Consider the following 24,408-nt stretch of genomic DNA (forward strand, 5'->3'; position numbering starts at 1 on the left):
TATCTTCCAAATCAACTTGGCAGAGTATTTGGGAAATAGTCTAGGAATTTAAAGGGAAATGAAATCACATTAAGATGCAGTCTTAAAATAGCCTGAACTGAGGATTAGTATTTAATTGCGAGGCTTCTATGCCATGATTTTGAAATAAAGCAGAACTTTTTTAACTTACTTTTCCAGATAGTTTAACCATGTGGCAAGTTTCATTTTGCTCCTATTGCTGTATTTATCCATTATATTTTTAGGCAAATGGAACTGAAAACTTATCTTCACTGCATAAACAAAATCAAACAAATAAGCCTTCAGACATTACTAAATCCTGAAGGGTATTTGGGAAATTTGAGATCAGATCCTACATTTAATAACTTTGTTCAGAAAAACTAGGCCTCTCTGACAAAACATAAAGGTAAAAAAAAATAAGCCTAAGTGCTGATGTAGAAGATGAGGACAGTCAGTAATTGGGATGTTTTGGTTGAAGTTAAGAGCTTTTCTCAAACTGGACTATTTTTACAAAATCGTGGTTTTTGGAAGGATATTAATCTTAATCCCATTTATTAATTCAAAAGATAGTTACTGAGTATCTACCACATGTTAGGCAGTCTTCCAGATGCCTCAGAGACGTTAGTGAATAAAACAGATTTATGACCTAATGGATTCTTGCACTCTTGCTGGTGGGAAAGTAAAATCAATAAAGACAATAAATGACCAAGTATATCAGAAAGTGATATGTGCTATAGAATAAACAGAAAGCATTACCTTAGTAAATCCAGTCATATTAGTCTAGTAGATCTATATAGTATTTTATATCTAATAGGAATCTATGTAAATTATATAAATTTTATGGAAATCTATATCTAATCTAGGAAAGCTATGGAGTATGGTGAATACTATATACTATATGGTATATCTTCTATAAAAATTACTTCATCAGAAACTATAAAATCAGACCAGCAGTCATATCAAAGATAGAGGATTTTATTACCCATAGAAAACAGCAAATTAAAAATGACATTTACATGGTTTCCATATTAGGTCTGACCTGTGACAGATAATAAGCCAACAGACAAAACACGAAACCATTCAAAGTCCATAGCTGACATGTTGTTCATCCCTTGGACATCCCTACAGTTCTGATTTGAAGAGTTTTGATAGAGACCAATTTTTGACATTAACTTTTACAAAACTATAAAACTAACAAAAATCTTTAGAGGCTACTTTCAGAGATAATGTTTACCAAATTATGTTGTGTACCTAAATGATTATTATTCAGTGAACTGAAGCTATATGCAGCCTTTTCACATATAATTCTCATTTGGGTTTTTAGGACACTGGACTGGAATTCTGCAATATGCCATTTATGGGTGTGATACTGGTCACTAACATCAGTATGAAAGACCTCAGGAATCTAACTTTGTAAATGATTTTATAATAACAAATAAACCCAACTCCTCATGTCTCATATATGAATAATATCATTTCTCTGAATAATACAAAAGTCGTTTCCCATTTTCCTGTGATCCTAGTGCCATGAGAGAACTCATTACAGAGCTATTTCCAAACTCTAAAAATGGGTTTAATATACATATGATATCAGAGAAGTAGCCAAAAAAAGGGTAAGAATTGTGGTGGCTGCAAATTAATTAAAATAATTACCCAGTAACGGCTGCAAATTAATAAAAATAACAATTTTTGACTACTTGGGGCAGAATCTACTACTGTAGCAACCTAGGGCCCCAGTCTAGCCCTGATACATAAAATATACACCAGGATGTGGTTGGGAAGATTGCAGGGAGATCAGATTGCAAGCAACTAGATATAAACTCTTCAATAACCTCATTCAAGGACAGAGTTTACACTTTCCCTCTACAGATACTATTAATAACAATGCCGGACAGTTCTCTTCTTCCTCCTACCCGAGCCCAGATCTCATATCTTGAATAAGAATATAAGAAAGAGAAAAACTTTCTCCTGAATATTTCCACTTACATAGTTTGAGGGGTTGTGGTAAGGAGCATGTAGTGCCTCCCGGAGGAAGATCTGGGAGTGGTGTCTCCTCAGATTATATGAGATATTTTAATCAATTTTAAAAAAATTTTCCTCAGTGTTCATAGTATTTCCTCCCTTCCCCATTTATGTCAAGACCTGAAAAATAAATGTTCATTAGGTGGCTAATAACAAGGTCGTCTCTAGTGAGGCTTGCTAATGAGGTCCCTCTTAGAAATGGTAGGAGTTTGAATGGTAGTAGGTATTCATGGCAGATCCTCTGAGTTCAGTGAAAGGAGACCCACACATGGTGAGTCTGTGCACACAGGCAGATGGCAAACTCACCTTGGCAAGCTCCAGTGCGGATGTTGGGGATAAAGCCCCTTCGGCAGGGCTGAGGCTGGGCAGGACACATCTCACAGGGGTGGCCCCAGGCCCGTCCAATGGTGGCACAGCACAGGGTCTTAGTGCAGACAATGCCTGTCAGCTGCCCCTGGCACATCTGGTTGTTGACCTGAGTGAAACAAGGGCCTGTCCTGTAATCTGGAATGTGAAAGAAGATGGAAAGACAGGTTTTATGACTGACGATACACCAATCTTATACCAGTAGCTCCAAATACATAAAACAGAGGCTATTTCTTCTGACTCAAGTGTCTAAAGACAAAAGGCTGGAAAGCTTCATTTTGAAAATTCCTAATTTTTCAATCATGAGGAGTGCATTAGGAGACTTCAATGTATTTTACACTAGACACTGTAAACGGGTGGCTCAAGGACTGTGTCTGGGACACAGATGTGTTTTCTTGGCCTGAATAATGTTCTGAAAGAATTTAAATTAGTAGCCAACATTTTTAAATTGGGAAATTTCACATGAAATTTCTATTTCTGGCTTTTCTTGAAAAGTTGGAAGATCTGGCCATGCTAGATCTGCCATTCTACATGGCAGTGGGGAAGGGAAGTGTGTCCTTCTCCATGCTACCAAGCCCTAGTACCCCTTATCTCAGCAGTCTCCACTTACATTCCTCACCTGCACACTGGTGGCACCTGCTTTCAGGACTCCTCTTTACCTAGCAAAGATTTTCTTTCCTGACTGAGTGGACACGAGATCAGAAAAATCAAAGAGAACCAATATTTGAGCAGTCTAGTAGGTCTGTAAACACTAAGTTCTAACAGTTTGATTTTTGTATCCGTGTAAGTCTGTTTAGTTCTATGTGTAGTTCAGCTAGGAAGACTGTGCAATAAAGCCTATTGTCATGAATTCTTTCTAAGTTACTATCGTACAATCTCTGTACTCTAAAAGAGGACTGTACCATTGTACAGCTCTGTTATGATGAGGAGGAAAACATCAGCAAATGCTAAATTGGCAGACTTCTATGAATATGAAAGATGATCTTTTGGGACTGTTGCATTCTCAAAATGTTGCTCATGGACCAGCAATATATGCATCACCTGGGAGGTGGTTAACCATGCACACTTGGGCCCCACCCTAGACTCAATAAACTAGAATCTACATTTTAACAAATTATTCAGGAGATTTATACACCTTCAAGATTAAGGAGAATTTATCTACACTCCAGGCAACCTGAAAGCTGGCATTCTGACTCTAGCTCTTTTTCTCCTATAATCTACTTCAGTGAACCTTTTAGATGATCAGTATTTACTCTTTTAAGCAGAACTGAATCATTAACCAAACAGTGTTTAATTTCAATGCGGCTGTTGCTGTTTTGAGAGACACAGGAAATTAGAGAAAGGTTAGTTTCGTGAAGACTAATGAAACAATCCACATTTGTTTTAAAATTATAACAGAAATATGCGGAAAGGGTTTGTTCCCCCTTTCGCAGAGCCTGTATGAATACAGCTTATTAACTCTTGGGAATGTAAAATGATAGTCAGGATTTCCTGATAAGCCCTCATGCAAATGACATAATTCCATTTGAAGGGGAAAGCCAGAATAAGTTTATTTCAGATTTCCAAGAACAAAACAATCTCACATTCAAAGAAAAAAGAGTCAATAACATTGGTAAGATTTTTATGAAAAATGCACTGGGAAAAAGCAAACTTGGGTATGATTTAACATTCAAAAAGCTAAGCTAGAAAAACTTTGATATCATCTAAATGCTATCATGTAACAAAAACACAACTTCAAACCACATAAAACTTTCATTCTGTTTTTAAACAAAGAGTAAGGCTTTCCCATATAAAGGAAAAGAATATTTTTGAAGTGTAACATAAAGAAAAAAATATAAAATAGGTAACATTTTTAGCAAGCTGGTGTAACATTCTGTTACTCTGCAGCTGAACTTCAACAAAAATAGCTCGTTTTAATCCCTTACATAAGAACAACAGATGTGCTGGCTGCAAATCATGTTTCTGAAAAAGACAATCTTTGCAGTATACGTGTAGATATGTTAACCTTATAAACAAGGATGCGTCCCACAGCACAAATTGCCAGGTTGTAAATTTTTTAAACCTATTTATTGTTCTTTACACAATCATTTTTTTGCTATTTTAGATAAATATTAGACTCACAATAAATTAAATCAAGTTCTAAACAAGTGGGAAAAGTCTGTTTTTCACACACAAAAAAATAAAACCTTTATTGATCTATAATTCTTGCATACACAGCTATGTTCCCAGTCTGCACACTTTTAGGATTCCATACCCTCTCTCATAAGTAAACCAACTTCTCAGGATATTCATTCCTTCTGCTAACTACAACACCTTCCTAAAATTATGTCTTCTCAGGCTGGTATCTTTGGAGAAGAATATCTGGGCAAGGATAGCTGTTTTGTCCTCTGAAATGATCTTTCCATGTTGAAGGCTCTAATTAAGCCAACCCCAGACTTCCCCTCCTGGGGAAAGAGTTTACCATTCCTATTTCTCTTGCCTGCACAGTACTTGCCTCCTTACAGACTGTGCTCAATCTATTTTCTTTTATCATTATATTTTGCCTCCTGGTGCACAACTGATGAGTTTAAATGTAAAACTATGGTGTCACAGGAATCCCTGGGTGGCTCAGCGGTTTGGTGCCTGCCTTTGACCCAGGGCGCAATCCTGGAGTCCCGGGATCGAGTCCCACATTGGGCTCCCTGCATGGAGCTTGCTTCCCCTCTGCCCGTGTCTCTGCCTCTCTGTGTATTCATGAATAAATAAATAAAATCTTAAAAAAAACACTATGGTGTCACCTACTTATTCAAGAATTACTAACTTATAAAATATGAACAAATCAGTGAAAGGAGATTTAAATATTTTGGTAAGATTAAAACATCCTGTCCCAAACTTGGCTAGCATTTTAATTATGGTCAAAGAGCCCTAAAATAATTTAATGTTATTGACCATGCATTCTTGTCATCAAGATTTCAGCGTGGGTAAAATATTATCATATACCACACAACCCATTTGTAGTCAAGGACATCCTCACAGCATGTCAGCAAAATATAAAAGAAAATAACTGCTTATCTCTTGGGTATGATGGAACCAGTGGGTTGGAAACAAGTAATTTCCTCATTACTAAGTGACTACATGGCCAATAAAATGTTAAAAACTAGCCTGTGAAACACAAATACTTTTATTTTGATTTTCTAATATGGAAGTGCAATATAGCAGTTTTTAAATAATTTCAGAGGTAGAGTTCAGTGATTCTTTAGTTGCATGTAACACCCAGTGCTCCTTACATCAGTGGTCTCCTTAATGCCCAACGCCCAGTTACCCTAGTCCCTCACCTCCTTCCCCTCCAGCAACCCTCAGTTTGTTTCTTACAATAAAGAGTCTCTTATGGTTTGCTTCCCTCTCTGATTTTGTCTTGTTTTATTTTTCTCTCCTTTCCCCTATGATCCTCTGTGTTTTGTTTCTTAAATTCCATTTTTGAGTGGAAATCATATATTAATGGTCTTTCTCTGACTGACTTATTTTGCTTAGTATAATACCACCTAGTTCCAACCAGGTCCTTGCAAATGGTAAGTCAGAATGGCTAAAACGAACAAGTCAGGAAACAACAGGTGTTGGGCAGCATGCAGAGGAAGGAGACCCCTCGTACACTGCTGGTAGGAATGTAAGTTGGTGCAGCCACTCTGAAAACTGGTATGGAGGTTCCTCAAAAAGTGAAAAATAGAACTACCCTGCAGCCCAGCAATTACACTACTAGATATTTACCCAAAGATACAAACATAGTGATGCAATATAGCATCTTGTTTTTTACAGTTCCACTTTTATTCACATTGAGCAGGTGATGCAATGAGAAAACTCATCAAAAACTGGCTCCTTGCTGCTGTTTTTCAAACAACTTCATTATGATATATAACATATATTCACCTGTTGGGACACATGGTGGCTCAGCAGTTAAGCGCCTGCCTTCAGCCCAGGGTGTGATCCTGGAATCCCAGGATCAAGTCCCACATCGGCCTCCCCACATGGAGCCTGCTTCTCTCTCTGCCTGTGTCTCTGCCTCTCTCTCTCTCTCTCTCTGTGTGTGTGTGTGTGTCTCATGAATAAATAAAATCTTTTTTTAAAAAATTAAAAAATATATATATTCACCTGTCTTCATTGTACAATTCAATAATTTTTATGTACAGCCATCACCACAATCCAATTTTATAACATTTGTATCCCCCAACCCCCACAAGAACAAACCCTCGTGCCCGTTTCTAGCCTGTCAACCACTAATCTTTCTGTCACTATAAATTTGGCTTTTCTGGACAATACACATAAATGGAATCATGTAATTGGCGGTCTTCTCCATCTGGCTTCTTTGACTTAGCAAGATGTTCTTGAGGAACATCCGTGCTATAGTATGTGTCAGTATTTCAATCCCTTTTACTGCTGAATAGCATTCCACCATAGGGATACACCACCTCTGCTAACCGATTAGTGGCCATTTGCTGGGTTGAACTGGGGAATTAATGTTTAACCTTTTAAGAAACCAACAAAAGGTTTTTCCAAAGTAGCTTCACCATTTTATATTCCTATCAGCAATGAATGAGGGTTCCAATTCCTCCACATCCTTGCTAATATTTTCTATCTTTTTTATTATAGCCTATGTTATCATTCTACTTTAAGTAAATACAACTGAATGTACTTGGAAATTTTGATATAATTTCACAAATCCTCTTAAGATGCTAACAGTGCTAGATAACCAAACTGAGCATTATTGTTGTACAAACAAGCTGATAATCTCTGGAGAGGTTTCCAGAAGGTAAAGACAGAAACAGGTCTGTCCGGTAGAGAATTTAGGATTTTTTTAAATTTATTTATGATAGTCACAGAGAGAGAGAGAGAGAGAGGCAGAGACACAGGCAGAGGGAGAAGCAGGCTCCATGCACCGGGAGCCCGACGTGGGATTCGATCCCGGGTCTCCAGGATCGCGCCCTGCGCCAAAGGCAGGCGCCAAACCGCTGCGCCACCCAGGGATCCCGAGAATTTAGGATTGAAGGAGAGAAATTTCTTATTACTCTCATTTATTATTTTGTTTATTTTTTATTTTAAGTGTTTTGCTTTGTTTTATGGAAGACACACATATTTCGAAAAGCCAACAGAAATGGCCCAGCTGAAAGGAAGGGCTTATAATGGCCAATAATAATAATAATTTATACTGTAAGATCCCTGAGGAGTCCGCCTGAGAGTGAAACCAGGATATGTTAAGGAGTTGTCTTTAGAAAGGAAAATAAAAGCATTTATCTTATAGCCCAAGAAAGAAAAGCATAGAGATGCAGGAGTATTTATAGACAGTGAGCAGTGTCCTTTCCCACACCTTCTATTTTCTTTTTGAAACAGGAGGTGGGGGTCAGCTGGGGAGTCAGATATTTGGGGCTGAGATGGCACTGCAGATCCGAGGAGAGAGAGCTGACATGAAAACCCAGTGGACTCCCAGGTGACATCAAAGGCTTCTCTACAGCAGATGAACAGAATGGACTGGTAGTGAGACCAATCCACCTGTCTGTGGACTTTTCCCAGCATTCTGAGGCAACTGAGAGGCTCACTCAGAGGCTGGGTTCATTAGGGTTAGAGTTTTATCTATTAGATGTGAAAAAGAAAAAAGAATGGCAAGGGAGTTCAGAGTATTGTTATACATATTCTAAATTACAGACTATGGAATCTATGCTGGATGAACAGGAAATGAGAAAAAGGAGGAATTATAAATTAAGAAACAGGAGAAAGCAGTAAGATCAATGAACTAGGTGTCTCCAGGAGGCTTCACATGAGAAGGGAAAATAGTCCCAGTGCCAGCAATACAGCAGCTGCCTGTGTGGCTAGAGTACCATTCACTTAACTGCCAGGAGAATGGAGCAGACCACACACTGCATAATTTAGAGAAGATACTCACACCTACTGCAATGTAAATGTCATCCCCTGGAGTTGTGGAAGGGATGGCACTCTCAGAAACCTTTCTACTATAACTGCTAGTCCTACAATGCCATAAGATGTCCGGAATTCCATCCACTCCATTAGTTTATGAAAACTTGCCTAGTCCTAGAAAAGTACAGAAAAATATGTGGAATTTCCCATCAAGTGGCACAATATTTGGAGTTAGGGAAAAAGGCATATCCATCCTCAATAACCAAAGCAACTCAACATGTAGTCAAGGGATCACACCGTGTGGGAGTTGCAGACATGAGTGAAACTAAGTGTACACTGTACATAACTGGACAAATGATCCTGGCCATGGGGTCAACTCTTTTCAGTAATGGAGTTTCTGACATAACAATTATAAATAGCATTTTTTAGTGGATCTTATGATTTTAAATGAGAACCTACTTGATGTGCTAGCTAAAATCTTTTATCACAGATATAACTGCAGTATGCAGAGAAGGTAATCCCAAAACTTATATGGATGGTACAACAGTTTCCTTAGTTTCAATAAAATCTGCCCTGAAAGTCAGCAGATCCAGACTCCATGCTGACCAAATACTCAGAGTTAAATAAACTCAAATAACTGCGATGGTAATTATCTTTCTTGATGGAAAAGCATCTGTCAACCTCAGAAAATTTTAGACTTAAGTACAGAAATGTTTAAAAGAATCAAAGCCATTAAATTAATATTGTTGCTTTAAGAAATTTGTGCAAAATTTATATACCTGTAATGTTTAACAGCTTTTGCCTAGTTCTATCAGACTACTTTGTAACCACAATTTAAAATAAGTAATTAAGTGACTCATTTAGAATGATGGTTCTTTACACTTAAAATGTCACTATGCTTATATACAGAATTGGACCATTTAAATGAACTTATAAACTTAGATTTAGAAGTTTATTTATATATTTATTTTTAAGTTAGCTTCATAAGAGTTATTTGAGTACTTACAAAGGTTTTTAAGTCACACAACTGAAGTACTTACAAGTTATGTGCATTTAATATAAAAAAGCAGTTTAAAAGATACGGAGGTGTTTCATTAACTAAGTATTAAATTGGAACCAAATATGATTTAAAGGCCTCTTACAATGACTACTAAAATCTACTTGATTTATTAACAGATTATAGATATTTATAAATTGGATTTAAAAGTTCAAGGAATATACCCTAAGGAATTGAAAGCAGAAACTTGAAGAAATATCTATACATCCAGGTTCATAGCAGTATTATTCAAATACCCAAGAGGTGGATGCAACCCAAGTGTCCATTGACACTTGAATGAACAAACAAAATATACAATAAAGTACTATTCACACCTAAAAACATATGAAATTTGACACATTCTACAACACAGATGAACCCTGAGGACATTATTCCGAGTGAAATTAGCCAGTTACAAAAGGAAAAATATTTTAGATATTTTGCAGATATGAGTTATCTAGAGTAATCAAATTTATAGTGACAGAAAGTAGAATGGTGGTTGTTCAGGGCTAGGGAGGAGGGGGGAATAGGCAACTTAAGTTTAAAAGATAGGGAGTTTCAGTTCTGCAAGATGAAAAGAATTCAATGGACAGTGGTGGTGGTTGCACAACAAGGTGAAGATCCTAATGCCACTGAACTTCTTAAAAAGCTCAAGGAATAATCAGGGTTTTGAAAGTATATTTAAGTAAAGTATATCTGAATTTTTAAGACCAAAATAAACTTTGAGTCTTTTTCAGATATGCAGCCACCACTGAGGGCCCTGAGATGCCCCTTTGCAACACTGACCACTTGCCTTGTGATGGAAATTCACATTGTCACAATTGATTAAAGTGAACAGAACACTGAATAGGCATTTTTTTTTAAGATTTTATTTATTTATTTGACAGGAGAGTGAGAAAGAGAGAGAGAGAGCACAAGCAGAGGAAGGGGGAGAAGCAGACTCCTTGCTGAGCAGGGAGTCAGACACAGGGCTCCATCCCAGGACCCCAGGATCATAATCTGAGCTGAAAGCAGATGCTTAACCAATTGAGCCATCCAGGCGTCCCTGCTACATGGGTATTCTTGAACACATTTATTGACTACATACTTGAGCTCTACTTAAGGTAAATTCCTAGCACTAAAAATGCTGGGTCAAGTTCCAGTTAGAAAAATATTCAAACATACTCAAAATTACTCTCTAAAGAGAGGCTGATCCTTACACTCTCTCCAGCTGAGTAGAGGCAACTGAATTAATTTTATTTACGTAATGGGAGAAATATGGTATCTCATCGTTGAATTCTGAATTCATTGTTCCTATTTTTTGGCAATGAATAGAAGAAAATTAACTCTGTGGCAGGCACTTTATATTGTAAAACCCAGGGATCCCTGGGTGGCGCAGAGGTTTGGCGCCCGCCTTTGGCCCAGGGTGCGATCCTGGAGACCCAGGATCGAATCCCACATCGGGCTCCCGGTGCATGGAGCCTGCTTCTCCCTCTGCCTATGTCTCTGCCTCTCTCTCTTTCTCTCTCTGTGACTATCATAAATAAATAAAAATTAAATAAAAAAAAATTAAAAAAAAAATCTATATATTGTAAAACCCATTTCTATAAATTATCTCTTTTTATTCTGAAGTGCTACAAAGTATTTTTGCAAATTTTTACCAAGGAAAAATTAAAAGTCAGAGATAAAGTTCCACATGGAGAATGAAAGAGCTAGAAAGTGAAACAGAGACTAAACTGAAAGACCCCCTCCCTCCAAAGCCCTGCACCATTCACACAGTGTTCATTAAACCTGATACACGGATCACTGCACCGTTGGCTTCTGGTAGCTTTGCCTTCTAACAGACCAAAGCCCTTCACCATTTTAATGAATATTGTCACAATCCCCCAAGTGCTTCCTGCCACCCTCAGGTATGATCTCCCAATTCTCCCAAATTCTGCAAGCCTAATCTCTCTTTGCTTCTGGTTTCTCCCAAAGATGAATCTCCTAACCATGTTCAATTTGGGAGAAATTCTCTCTATGCTGAGAGAAGCATTAAAGACTTGCTTTAAGTCTTTAATGCTTGATAAATGAGTGATTATTTTAATGACCACCACTGAACTGCATTTTGTTTCTAACGCAGTATCATTATTTAAAATCTCAGTGGAAACATGCACTCAGTAAATAAGGACTCTTTTCACCATTCCCCACAGTCTTTCAAAGCATAAGACTAACACTGACATCAAAGAGTTCTGGAAGAATGAAGAGGCAGGAAAGATAATTAGATGCTGGCCAATGATGCAAACAAAATTGCTATCTTTGATGTCACGTTTCATGAGGATGAAGGCCATCAAAGATGTGGTCCTAAAATTCATGGCCTATGAACTGAAAGCGCACTCTCCCAAGAGCACAACCAATTAACTTACTATACACATACACATAACAAAAAATGCCAAAGATGAAAAACTAAAAAGATTATTTAAGCAGAGGATATTGTCACTTTTGAAGAAGAAACTTAGAGACAAAAATAATTTGTCAAGAATAACTAGGGGGCCAACAATATAAATGGTTAACACAAAAGATGCATCATGGGCAAGTCAAACCCACAAAGTACCAAATTTTATGATGTCTAAGAAAAACATACAGTATAATCAATTAGGCATGAATAATTTCAGGAGAAAGTGGTATGTGCTCAGAAAACATTTATCCATTATCAATAAAGTCAGATACAAAATCAATGTAAACCAGTGTCAGAACCAGATCTATTCTGATTCAAACACAATGAAGTCACAGTCACCAGACTCCATTGTAGTGGCAGTGAATACAATGTTAGACACAATTTGCTGACAGCCTTTCTATAGTAATATGGATTTTTAAAAAATATTTTATTTATTCATTCATTCATTCATGAGAGACAGAGACAGAGGCAGAGACATAGGCAGAGGGAGAAGCATGACATGAGCCAAAGGCAGATGCTCAACCACTGAGCCACCCAGGCACCCCCAGTAATATGGATTCAGTGTAATATTTTCTTACTGCATTTTTTGATTACATCAATTCTTCCTGAGCAATTTAAGCAGCCATATGCATGATACTCAATCAAACCTAGTAAATCACACTTGTCCCAGGAAGTAAGATGTACTGCCTGCTTTATGATTCTGTCCTGACAAACAACTTCTAGTATGAAATCTAGCTGGAAAGGCTGGGATTTCTCCTGAGGAAAGAGTGGATGCCATGTGATTCATTACTGGGGTTTTAATTATTCAGGAGTTTTAGAGAAACGCTAAAGAGCAAGGAAGACCATTGATCATATGGCCTTCTAAGGGGACATGGGTAGCATGTGTCAGTAGGTCCATGTTAAGGAGGCCCTGCCTCTAGGACTTGCTGCATGAACAAGAGCAGATGGTCAACAGATCCTGCTGGCACTAATGGTCCTGCATGGGTGGTGTCCTACACTCACAAAGCAGGTCATTCCTGTCTCTCTGGCTGGAGGTTAATACCTGTTCCTCATAAATAAGCACCAGGAGAAACTCAAGAACAAAGGGAGACAACTGTGACATTTCAGCAGAAAGGTCGCAGAAGTACTATACCAGCGCAGTAAAATAAAAATGAACATATCTTACACAACCAGCAAGCGTGTAATTGCTGAGAAGCCCATGAGGCCTGACTGATATGGGTACTGTGGGAACTTGTTTTATGGATATAGCAATACAAATGAAAAGACTAAAGTCTTTCTTTGGTTCAGGAAAGTAAACCCTTTCAATATTCAGACTCAACAGAATAGAGAAAGAAATATTCACTGCTTCAAGCTAAATTAGCTGTCCAGAAGATCAGATGGAAGAAATAGCTCATAACACAGCAAAATTTCTAAAAAATTAATATCCTAAGTGAAAAATTAGACCTCAAAGAGACTAGGAATCAGAATGTGAATAGTACAAATTCCAAAATAAAATAAAAAACAAATAGGGAATAAAGAAACAATAGGAAAAAATTTCCTAAGCTTCGATAAAGTTTTCACCTTCTAGTTAAAAGGGAATAAAGAAACAATAGGAAAAAATTTCCTAAGCTTCGATAAAGTTTTCACCTTCTAGTTTTCACCTTCTAGTTAAAATGGCTCATGGTGTCAAACATAAGAATAATGAAAAAAAAAAAAAAAAGACATACTCCAAAGAGCCTCATGAAATCTCTAAATTTCTGAACCTCTTAGATTAAAAGGAAAAACTATCTCTCCATTTCCAGAGAGGAAAAAAATAACCAGCTACCTACAAAGACAACGAAATAGCCTGGCATTAGTTTTATCCTATGTGGTATGAGGAGTTAAAATACCATGAAACAACATCTACAGGTTATTAATTTGTAATTTATGAGAAAGAATTCTTCAAATAAAAGTCATATGATAAGACAAAACTTAATAAAAGCCTGAAATGATGTCAAGTACTGGAAGGGTGGGGGAAGAAGGTATTGCTATAATGAGGACTTGGAAATGGATTATCCTAAGATCTTGACTGGGGACTGGGCGATGTAAACATGTAAAATGTTTCAGGGTAAGAGGAATAGGTATTCTTTAATTGTGTCACTGTGCAACAGTTTTAAGAGAGGAATAGTTTTCAACAAAATAGTCAAAGATAGGAAAGTAATCATTAGTTTGATGAAAAACAGCATTCTTAATTAAGGAAGAAGGGCAGTGGGAAGAGAAGCATAAAATATAATTGATTAGCACTAAAAATAATAGATTTAAAGAGAAAAATCACAAAATATAATGACATATACCATAAAATGGTGTGAATAAACCATATATATTGAAATCACAATAAATATGGATATGCTTAGTTTCTAGTCAAATAATTTGATCATTTATTATTTATTGAAATAATAATATCTGGCTCTATTCTGTCTATAAGAAAAACAGCAAAATGAAATGACATAAAAAGGAGAAAATAGGAGGAACAAAGAAAAATCAGGAAAATCATAAATGAAATAAAGTAGAAACAGCAATAATCAATATCAGACAGAGTAGAATTCAAGAACAAAAGTCATTAATGGAGTCAAAACAGAATATTAGTAAGGTTTAAAATAATAATCCATTAAGAGGACAGATTTATATACTAAAAACTTTAAATGAAATACCAAGAGCTAAAACTTCCAGAAATACAGGAAGAGCTTGAAAGTATAAAAGAGATCATTTCAAATGTGACAGAGCAGGTAAATATAAAATAAGAGGAGCACAATCAAAAAGTTTGCCTTAGGAGATGGATTTGCAATTTTGTACCATATAAACACAGAACGTAATATTCTTTTTTTTTCACAGAACATTTATTAAAATGATCAAATACTTAATCCACATTATTTTAGTGACATTCAAATATTTGGGGTTTCTGTTGAATATTTTCCCTTCCACAGTCTGAAACTCTAAAACGAGCCACACCTCTTTGCATAGATGGATTTTAGGTAATATGGTTGGTTACATTCACCAGAAAAGAACAGCATGTATTCTTTTATTAAAAGGATCACAACCAACCTTTTAAACTGTAGAATCTGTGACATGAAAGTCAGTCTTTTAGAGAGAGAAATTTTAGCAGTTATAAAATTTCACACCAGTGTGGTTTGCTGTAATCTATAGCTGTGCTGTCCAAAACAGTAGCCACTAGCCACATGTGGCTTTCTAAATTTAAAGCTTAAATTTAAATTAAATAAAACAAACATTCAGTTCCTAATCACACTAGCCACATGGCAAGTGCTTGAGAGCCACATGTGGTTAGTGGCTACTGTACTGGCAGCACAAGGAACATTTCCACCATCCCAGAAAGTTCTATCAATGTTCGCTTGAGTGGCAGTCTCCCAGTACCATGGGGAAATGGGAAATGAGAAAGTGTCTGGTATTGAGACAAGCATTCTTTGAAGAGGTTTGTGCAGTGTATTATATCCATCATTTAAGGTTATTATATCATCATTTAATTATCGCCAACAATAATTTCATTTGGTCGGTATTAATAGCTTTCCTTTATATATGATGATGACAGTAGGCATAGATAGGTTAAATAAAATTGCCTCAAGTCACATGGATGTTGTATAATAGAACCAGAATTTGAATGACAAACATATCTGACACCGAAACCATATCTTAATCACCATATTCTGCTACTTCCGAGGAACACGGATAATCGTGTATGTATGGGAGTTTCTTTGTTTGATCATTGGTGCCTGCACTGCATTAAATGCCCTTTTCTGCATCATTTATTCTTTCCTTTGTTTTAAGATCATAACCCTTTTATTCAGCTAATAAATGAAGCTCAGCTTATTAAATGCTTCACTGGCAGTTTAAAATGCCTCCAAAGCAAGCTGCCATATTTCACATGGCTGCACATCTGCCTGGATTTATACTTTCTACTAGTTTATTATGCAAAAACTTCTCACCTATTAGAATCCTGTTTCAGCAGACAGTTCATGGCATCACAGCTCAATCTATAGACTTCAAATCATAGCAGCTTAGCTTCTGTTTTCTAAGTAGGTGGACTTCAAACAAGCGTCACTTAACACTGGGAGAGACTGCAATGCTGGGGTAGATTACAGACAATGCTAAGTGTCCACAAAGCCAGACACAATATCTATAGAATGTGAAAACTTTATTGTTCAATAAACTTCCAAATAATCTATAGTGTCATATGGGTGCTGGGCTTTACTGCTCACTTCCCAAAAGGTATCCATTTCATACCAGATGATGCATATAAATGCATTCTGAGCACTTTAAAGTATTTTTTAAATTTATTTGTTTCCAAGAATAACTTTTAGATGCAGAACACCTTTTGAGATGACTTGATCTGATTATAAGATTGAAAGAGGAGGAAATAAAGTCCAGGATGTTTCTGCAATGGGCCCCAAGTCAAAATGGGCTGATGTAACAGTTTGTGCCTCCTGACTTATTCTCCTGCAATACTCAACACAAAATTGTAATTAGAAGCTTATAATTAACGGCATCTGGACTGTCAAGGACTTTTCATGACAAATTTGCTGAGCTGAGATCCAAAAGTCTGGTTTAACTCAGTATTTCCCAAAATGAGGTCAATGAGACACCAGTTCCAGGGAATAGTAAAAGTATTATTTCAAAGAGGGATTCTGTGGTCAAATATATTAGAGTTGAACAAAGACAAAATGTGTGTGTGTGTGTGTGTGTGTGTGTGTGTGTAATTGTATGAAACTATAGGAGTTTCAGGAGCCTTTAATGTACTTAGGTATATTACAAAATGCCAAGAGGAGACTATAGGAGGCAGTATTCAAAATGTATTTGCTTGTAAGATATTTTTATTCAATAGTATTCCTCAAAACTAGTGTGGGATGAAAAACACATTGGCAAACATTTATTTAACTTTATCAGCGATGAGTCTCTTGTATCCTCAAACATGGCTGCCTGAAATAGATTTAGTAAAATGATATCTTTTGTGTAACTGGCTTTCCTTCAAGTGACATCACTACCATCATAAATATCAGAGAGAACTTTAGAAATTTGTGACATGATTGTAGCATTTGAATTTTCTTAGCAGTTGCCAAACTACTGTCTGAACAGCAAATAGAATTCAGTATATTTAAATGATCAAAGTTCAGAGGGGTTGTGTGTGTGTGTGTGTGTGTGTGTGTGTGTTTCCTGCTTGATTCTTCTATACATCAAAGATCACAACTATTCTTCTAAGACCTAAAATCTGATGACGCATAACTGGTGAAGGAAGCAAAGCACATGGTCCTACATTCCTGTGTAGGATTTCTCTAGCAAGGCAGAGACAGTGACATGTATACAGAAAAGGAGATAGAGTACAATTATATCACTACTGTAAATACGTTACAAATTTTTACTTTTCTGATCATCAAAACATCATCATGACATAGGTACTATCATTACGCCCATTTTAGATGAAGAAACTAAGGTAACCTGCTCAGAGTCACAAAGATAGTAAGTGACCAAACCAAGAAATAAAAAGATGTGATAAAGATTCACACAACTTGCTTTCTCAAATTTCTTTTTAAAGAAATAAAAAGATGTGATAAAGATTCACACAACTTGCTTTCTCAAATTTCTTTTTAAAGCACAGCGGTTTAGAGCCGCCTGCAGCCCAGGGTGTGATCCTGGAGACTGGGGATCGAGTCCCACATCAGGCTTCTTGCATGGAGCCTGCTTCTCCCTCTGCCTGTCTCTGCCTCTCTCTCTCTCTCTCTCTCTCATGAATAAATAAATAAAAATAAATAAATAAAGCTACTGAGGTGAGGTATCTATGTTCACTCCATATAGTATGGAGATTTTTAAGTAGTTTATCTTGATCTGAAAACCTCCAGAAGTGAACTAACCTGTTTTGTGGCTCTCGCATTCTATACATATAAAATTATTATGACACAGTGTTAATTTCTGGCACAGTATAGTGAGATAGCCAACCTTTCAATGACTCAAGTTCCCTATCTGTAAAATGAGAGTAGTGCTGTTGTAATGATTAAATGAAATAATCTACATAAAGCACTTGAAACAGCTTATGGCACATTATATGAACACAATAAAGCTCTTACCATTCAAAAAATAAAATAAAATAAAAGCACTTAGCATAGGGACTGGAAGCCCAGGATTGCAGGCAGACAGCTGTGGGTTCACAACCAGAACCCAGCTTCACAAACTACTTGCCTAGAGTCCTGAATAAGTTCTTATAACTCTGTTTCCTTATTTGTAAAATGAACATACTAAGAAAACTTTACTGATAGCTTATGATGTGCATGTCATGAGACAAAAACTTCAAGGGTTTAGCACAGTGCCTGGCTTTTACTAAACGTTCAGCACCTGGTAGCTATTCTTCCTAATGTGGTTGTTGTGGATATTAATAAACATTATAGAGCACTTTCTAGTTTACAACACACTTTCCTAAGCTTTATTTCATTGTGGTCATTACAGTGCCACTGCAAGGTGCAAGATGAAGAAAGCAGAAAAACCTGCATAAACCTCACTGTGGCTTTGTTCCTCATAATTATATATGGATACAATTTTCTTGGATGTGAAAGCTGGAAGAAACCACTTAAATGGATACCAGGATCCTTCCAAGAAATAATATACTTCCTTACAGAGTTATTTTCTCTTTTATTCAAGCTCCCTCTTTCCCAAAGATCTGCTTGGAATCAAAGCCAGATTTCACAGCCTGAAAATTAATACTGTGCAGCCAGAAATAAATTATTTTGCAAAGAGAAATACCAGACCCACATCATTTTTACTCAGTGAAAAAAATATCTGCCTTTCTACCTCGCCAGAAAGTACAATAGACAAATATAAAAGCACAACGTTTATCCATTTATGTGGTCTGTAAAATAGAGCACCCCTTCTGATTCATGACTCTTAGCCTTTATTCCAGCAGTATTGCTCTGGCAACAAAAGCACAATCGTCAATTTGTGATTAGCCGTGACATTATCTGGTTTTCATATTATCTATTTGTACCCACAGCCTCTATCTCCTTGCCAGGAGACTATGCCTCGTGCCCCTGGAGAGCAGGCCCTTGGTGGGGAGGAATGATGGCATAGAATACAACAAGATTGTCAGCATCTGAGCTTATGGGAGAGGCTCTGACTGCCTAATGATGAACATCAAAGTTCCCAGTTAAATGTCCACATGTTTCCAAACTCTGCTAACATTCCAGATATAGAAAAACATCCTGATGCTTAAGTGAATTTCAAAATTTCCAACCAGATGTTTGTAAGGTTGAGTATGTGTCTCTGATTGCCTTCAAATATTAGATTATGATGATTCTTATTCTTATATATTATCTATTTACATGTTCTATCCCTTATTAGCAAAAGGAATCAAACTTGAAATTTTCTCCTGGAGAAAAACTTCTTCCTTGGGTTTCCTTAGAAATATACTCAAACATTTCATATTGTCTTTTTTGGTGTATAAGGCTTGTGCCTATCCTACTTCTTCTCAGTAAACAAAATTATTCCAGTTCCTGGGTAACTACAGAATGCCAATCTTAATTTATAGACAGGAAAAAAGAAATTCCACAGGTTTTCCTTAATTAGTCATATATTTTGAGGGTCAACTGTTTACCAAAAGGTTTAATTACTCACAAGGTTGAAGAGTAGAGATCCACAGAACTGCTGTTATTGTGTTCAATATTGTTTCATCCTAAATACGGACTCCCAAAATAAGGGATTTATAGAGTCCATGAAAATCATGGTCAAAATATATTCTGAGCCATGCAGAGAAAATGTTAATATATTTGGCCTGTATCCAATCTCTGTATCCCATGTAGGAGAAATCTGCATTGTGAGAGTCTCGGGGTGGGAGGAATTAATGTGAACACACATTTAGAAATTTTTCTCAGCAGCAAGAAGACAGGAGAGGCAGCAAAGGACTAACCAGAAACTAACAAGCCAAGACCTTGGCTGAATTTTGTGCTGGCAGCTTCCTCTGGCTCTTACTCTCCAAACTTGCTTCTCCATACAACCTATCAATTCTACATCTACCCAATGCCCTTCTATTATATCTCTTCTGTTACCATTTTTAATTCAATGAGTCAGATTAGGTTGGTTAGGTCAACTCTCAAACTATCACTATAATAAAATTACTTTTTTAGAATGATTTAATTTTTCTGCTGATAAAAATAATGCATGCTGTTTGTACAATACTTGGAAGATGCTGACCATTAATAGGAAATTATTGAAGTCATATTTAAATAATGTTATGATAAATAGCTATGTTTTACTTAGCACCTACTATGTGGTGAGGCTCTATCCATGAATTACCTCACTAAATTGGTGTTAGGAGGCTAGTAAATGATGGCCCTGGGATTAGAACACAGATCTACATGACTCCAAAGTCTACTCTTAACTACTTTATTGCTATTCTATACTATATTGTTCTCCTTGTCATGCATAGTAACTTACCACACATACTCACACACACACACACACACACACACACTCACATATTCATTCTCTCTCTCTCTCTCTCACTCTCTCTCTCTCGTACACTGCTATATTGCTTTGAACATAGTACCTAACCTGAGAACCTATTTCCTCATATGGCCACTGAGTATAATAATTACATCTACCGGGATCCCTGGGTGGCGCAGCGGTTTGGCGCCTGCCTTTGGCCCAGGGCGCGATCCTGGAGACCCGGGATCGAATCCCACATCAGGCTCTCGGTGCATGGAGCCTGCTTCTCCCTCTGCCTATGTCTCTGCCTCTCTCTCTCTCTGTGACTATCATAAATAATTTAAAAAAAATAATAATAATAATTACATCTACCTCCCTATAAGGAGTAAATAAACTATTATTCACAAAGTAGTTATAAAAATGCCTGATGTATATTAAGTACTTGCTATTATTTAATATTTTTATCATTGTAAAGAATAATTCTTTGCCTTTTATACAAGATTTTTTAAAAGATTTTATTTCTTTATTCATGAGATACACAGAGAGAGGGAGAGAGGCAGATACACAGGCAGAAGGAGAAGCAGGCTCCATGCCGGGAGCCCGACGTGAGACTCGATCCCAGGACTCCAGAATCACACCCTGGGCTGAAGGCAGGCGCTAAACCACTGAGCCACCCAGGGATCCCCAATTCTTTGCCTTTTAAAACTGATTTTGTTGTTTCATTCCTAATTACATGGCAAAGATAACAGTTGTATTAGAAGGCCAGGGTTTTTAACTTCGTTATGGTATAAGAGGCATGCATTGCCTGAGCACATTAAGCATTTAAGTAGAATAGAAATGAAAAATGCTTTAGATATGAATATAAGAGATGAAGACATGAAAAAGAGAAAAAAATCAAATCAGAACAAAATAGAGCTAAATAATTTCTATAAGAACAGATACTCCAAATAAAATGTGGTCAGATGTTTTGTAGTCTCTCTTGGTTGATTTTTTTGTAACGAGTAGGAATCTAAGCTAAACAGCCATAGGCCGAATTGCCACCATTGACTCTGATCTACTGTGATTGTATGGAAATATTAATTTTTAACATATTTAGTCCAAATTTGCTTTGCAGCACTGGCATTTTGCCTTGTTTGAAGGAAGATCTTGAAATGTTATTGAGCTGAGCCCTTCAGGCATGCTAAACTCCACCACAAAATATATGATACACTGCAGCTCACCAAAAATCCATGGTTGATATACAGTCCATTGGCAAAAGTATGGCAACTGACAAAGATTGTTAATGCAGCAACCATTTCTACCTTATACCTTGGCAGTTGAAAGAGAAGATTTAGGACTCCAATGGATGCCAGCCCTAAATTCATTTTTGTAACAGATTCTTGAGTCTGGGTTTATTGAAGCATGAACTCCTAAGGTTTTATCTTGGCAACAAAAGATATGTGGAAAATGAAATAGTCATAAATATGACTGAAACACTTATTAAATTGCTGGTAGGAAAGTAAGGACTTTAGCTTAATATATGTGCTCTTTAGAATTTCAATAAAATGTCATCTTTATAACTTTTATGACCTTTTATATGTGGAGTAAATTTAAGTCTACTCCCTGTTTACATGAATTGTGTGACAGTTTATCTGAAATTGTTTTTTCATGATAAATATGAAATCCCCTGTAACTAATGTGGTCTAAATTGAAGTAGTTATGTCCCAGATGTATTTAGTTTGTATGTCATAAAGATATTCAGGTTTAGAACTTAGTTATGTTTTGTGAGATATTACTGTGCATTTGAACTCTGTCATCATTGGAATTTCTTGTACAGGCATATTAACTGTGTGTCACAATTTGTAAAGTACCTAACATATTATTTTAAATTAAATAAAGTAAAACATTCATTCATTTAACAAATATTTACTAAGCAGATACCATTTCCTCGTCACTATGCCAGTGCTAGAGAAACCAGTATTTGAAATCTGTTTTGTATGTTGTTCACAGTCTGTTTGGGAAAATTAAAGCAAAGAAACAATACATTAAAAAAAAAACATAATGTGGGGTGCCTGTGTGGCTTAGTGGTTGAACATCTGCCTTTGGCTCAGGTCTTCATCCCGAAGTCCTGGGATTGAGTCCCGCATTGGGCTCCTCTTAGGGAACCTGCTTCTCCCTCTGCCTATGTCTCTGCCTCTCTCTCTTTGTCTCTCATGAATAAATAAATAAAATCTTTAAAAAAATAAAAATGTGTATTGTGATAAATTCTCTGAAGGAAATGAAGAGGTTTCTCAGATAATGGATTAAAGGGATTTCAAAAGACTATTTAAGAAATTTCTCTCCCAAGAGATGCCATTTACTCTCAGACCCTGTATTAGTCAAGATGGTGTAGGTTATGCTGCTATAACAACCAACAATAAAAATCTCTGTGGTTTGTCTGCTTAATTCAATAGAGGTTAATTTGCACTTTATATAATCAAGTATCCAGTCTGAATTGTCAGAGGAGTTTTGTTTGTCATAGCTACTCAGAGATGCAGAGTGAGGGAGATTCCCTCTCAACACATGCCTCCCTGATCACCAAAGCAAAGAAGGAAGACATAGTAACTTGCACAGTGGCCTTTAAAGGCTTTTGCCTGGAAATGACATCTGTTCTCATATGATTTGCCACAAAACATTATAAGACATGGCTGTATGTATTTTTAAAGGCAGGCAGGCATGTACAGTTTTCCATGTGCCTGAAAATAAAGGAAAAATATGGATATTGATGAGCAGCACTAATGACTTGCACAGACCTGAGGGATGAGAAGGAACAAGCTGTTTTCAGAGTTGGAGGGATAAAGTTCTTGGTAAAGGAGACTGCAAAGGAAAATGCCCCGAGATAAGAGAGAGGTGAGATTGCTTTGCAGACACAAAAGAATAATGGGACTGGAGTGTTGTGAATGATAATTTTTTTGTACAATTAAATATTGGTTAGGAAAGTCAAGTCATTGTTTTTGAATTATCTGTATTCCATTAAAATTATTAATGTGTTAATTATGATCAGTATTTTGGAAGAATTTCCTAATTATTTATAATTTAATTTTTTTAATTCACTGTCAATGGAATTATCTTTAGATTGTGAAAGTTCCTCACATTGTACTCCACAGAGTGTAGGTGTGTGATTATCTGTAGTAAGAAATCATGAAATACAAGTTTTTCTTTAGAGGACTTTCAAGTAATGTTAAAACTTATGCATTCAACAAAAATGACTGTATTTTATTCCTTCTGTGATTTAACTTGTTGCTGACAGCTCTTTGAAAAGTCTAAGGATTAAAATCATAGGGTAAAAGAATATAGGGCAGATAACATTCTAACACTCAAGTTATTTTTATACGGGGGCATGAGTAAGATAGGTCTAATCTCTTGCAGTTAAATGAACTCTGCCAAATGCCTCTAAATAAATTCCATACTTAAATGTTAGGTTTGATTTAGCCCTAGACAATAGGACGGAATTCCCCTTGATCGTTCAGTTGTTTAGGAATGCTCTGTTCTTAATTAAGTGATCTTTTTAAGTATAATACTTGGGATAATTTTAAAAGTCTGGAATATAACAAAAGACATTTCAAGAAATCTTTCATGTGCATACCACCAAATGCAAAGTAACTTTTAAAATTTTGCTTCAGATAACTTCTCGTTCTTTCTCCCTTTCTTTTTAAAAAGAAATAGAACTTTAAAGATAAAATTTACATTTCCCATGATCTTCTCATGCCTCCTTTCCCTTCCTTTCCCCAAAATAACTTGTAGTATATTTAGTCCGTGTTCCTTAAATACTTATTATTACTTTCAGCATTCCCATAAATAATATGTTATTGTTTTATATTTTTAATGAACATAAATATAATCATTCTCCATGTATTCTCCAATTTTTTATTCAACACTGTTTTTTATGTTTTTTTGTTGATATATATAGAACTAGTTATTCGTTTTAACTACTATGAAGTATTATATTTCATAAATGCAAAGCAATTAACTTGCCCATTCTTTTACCAATAGACATTAAGATCCTTTTCCAACTAAAAAAGTGCTGTGATGAACTTCCTCTATGTATCCTTGTACATATATGCAAGAGTTTCTTTTGAATGAGCAGGATTGTACATACACATCTTCTACTTACTAGGTATTTTTAGATTGCTCCAAACACAATCACTTGACCATGAACATAGTCCTCTCTTAACCTATATTGTCTTACCCAATATTATCCAATACTCATTGTTGTCAGGTTGAGAAGTGGACT

The 24,408-nt window shown here is 36.3% G+C and overlaps 1 protein-coding gene across 1 annotated transcript in view; it reads right to left on the bottom strand.

Annotated features, from left to right (window-relative positions):
• FBN2 (fibrillin 2) overlaps positions 1-24,408 on the bottom strand; it is a 242,819-nt gene that overhangs the window by 172,715 nt on the left and 45,696 nt on the right. The window contains exon 6 of the mRNA XM_077911529.1: positions 2,326-2,523. Within this exon, the coding sequence (XP_077767655.1) occupies positions 2,326-2,523 (198 nt within the window). The remainder of the gene's footprint in view (positions 1-2,325; positions 2,524-24,408) is intronic.

The sequence above is a fragment of the Canis aureus genome, chromosome 10, assembly GCF_053574225.1.
Source record: "Canis aureus isolate CA01 chromosome 10, VMU_Caureus_v.1.0, whole genome shotgun sequence".
NCBI lineage: Eukaryota > Metazoa > Chordata > Mammalia > Carnivora > Canidae > Canis > Canis aureus.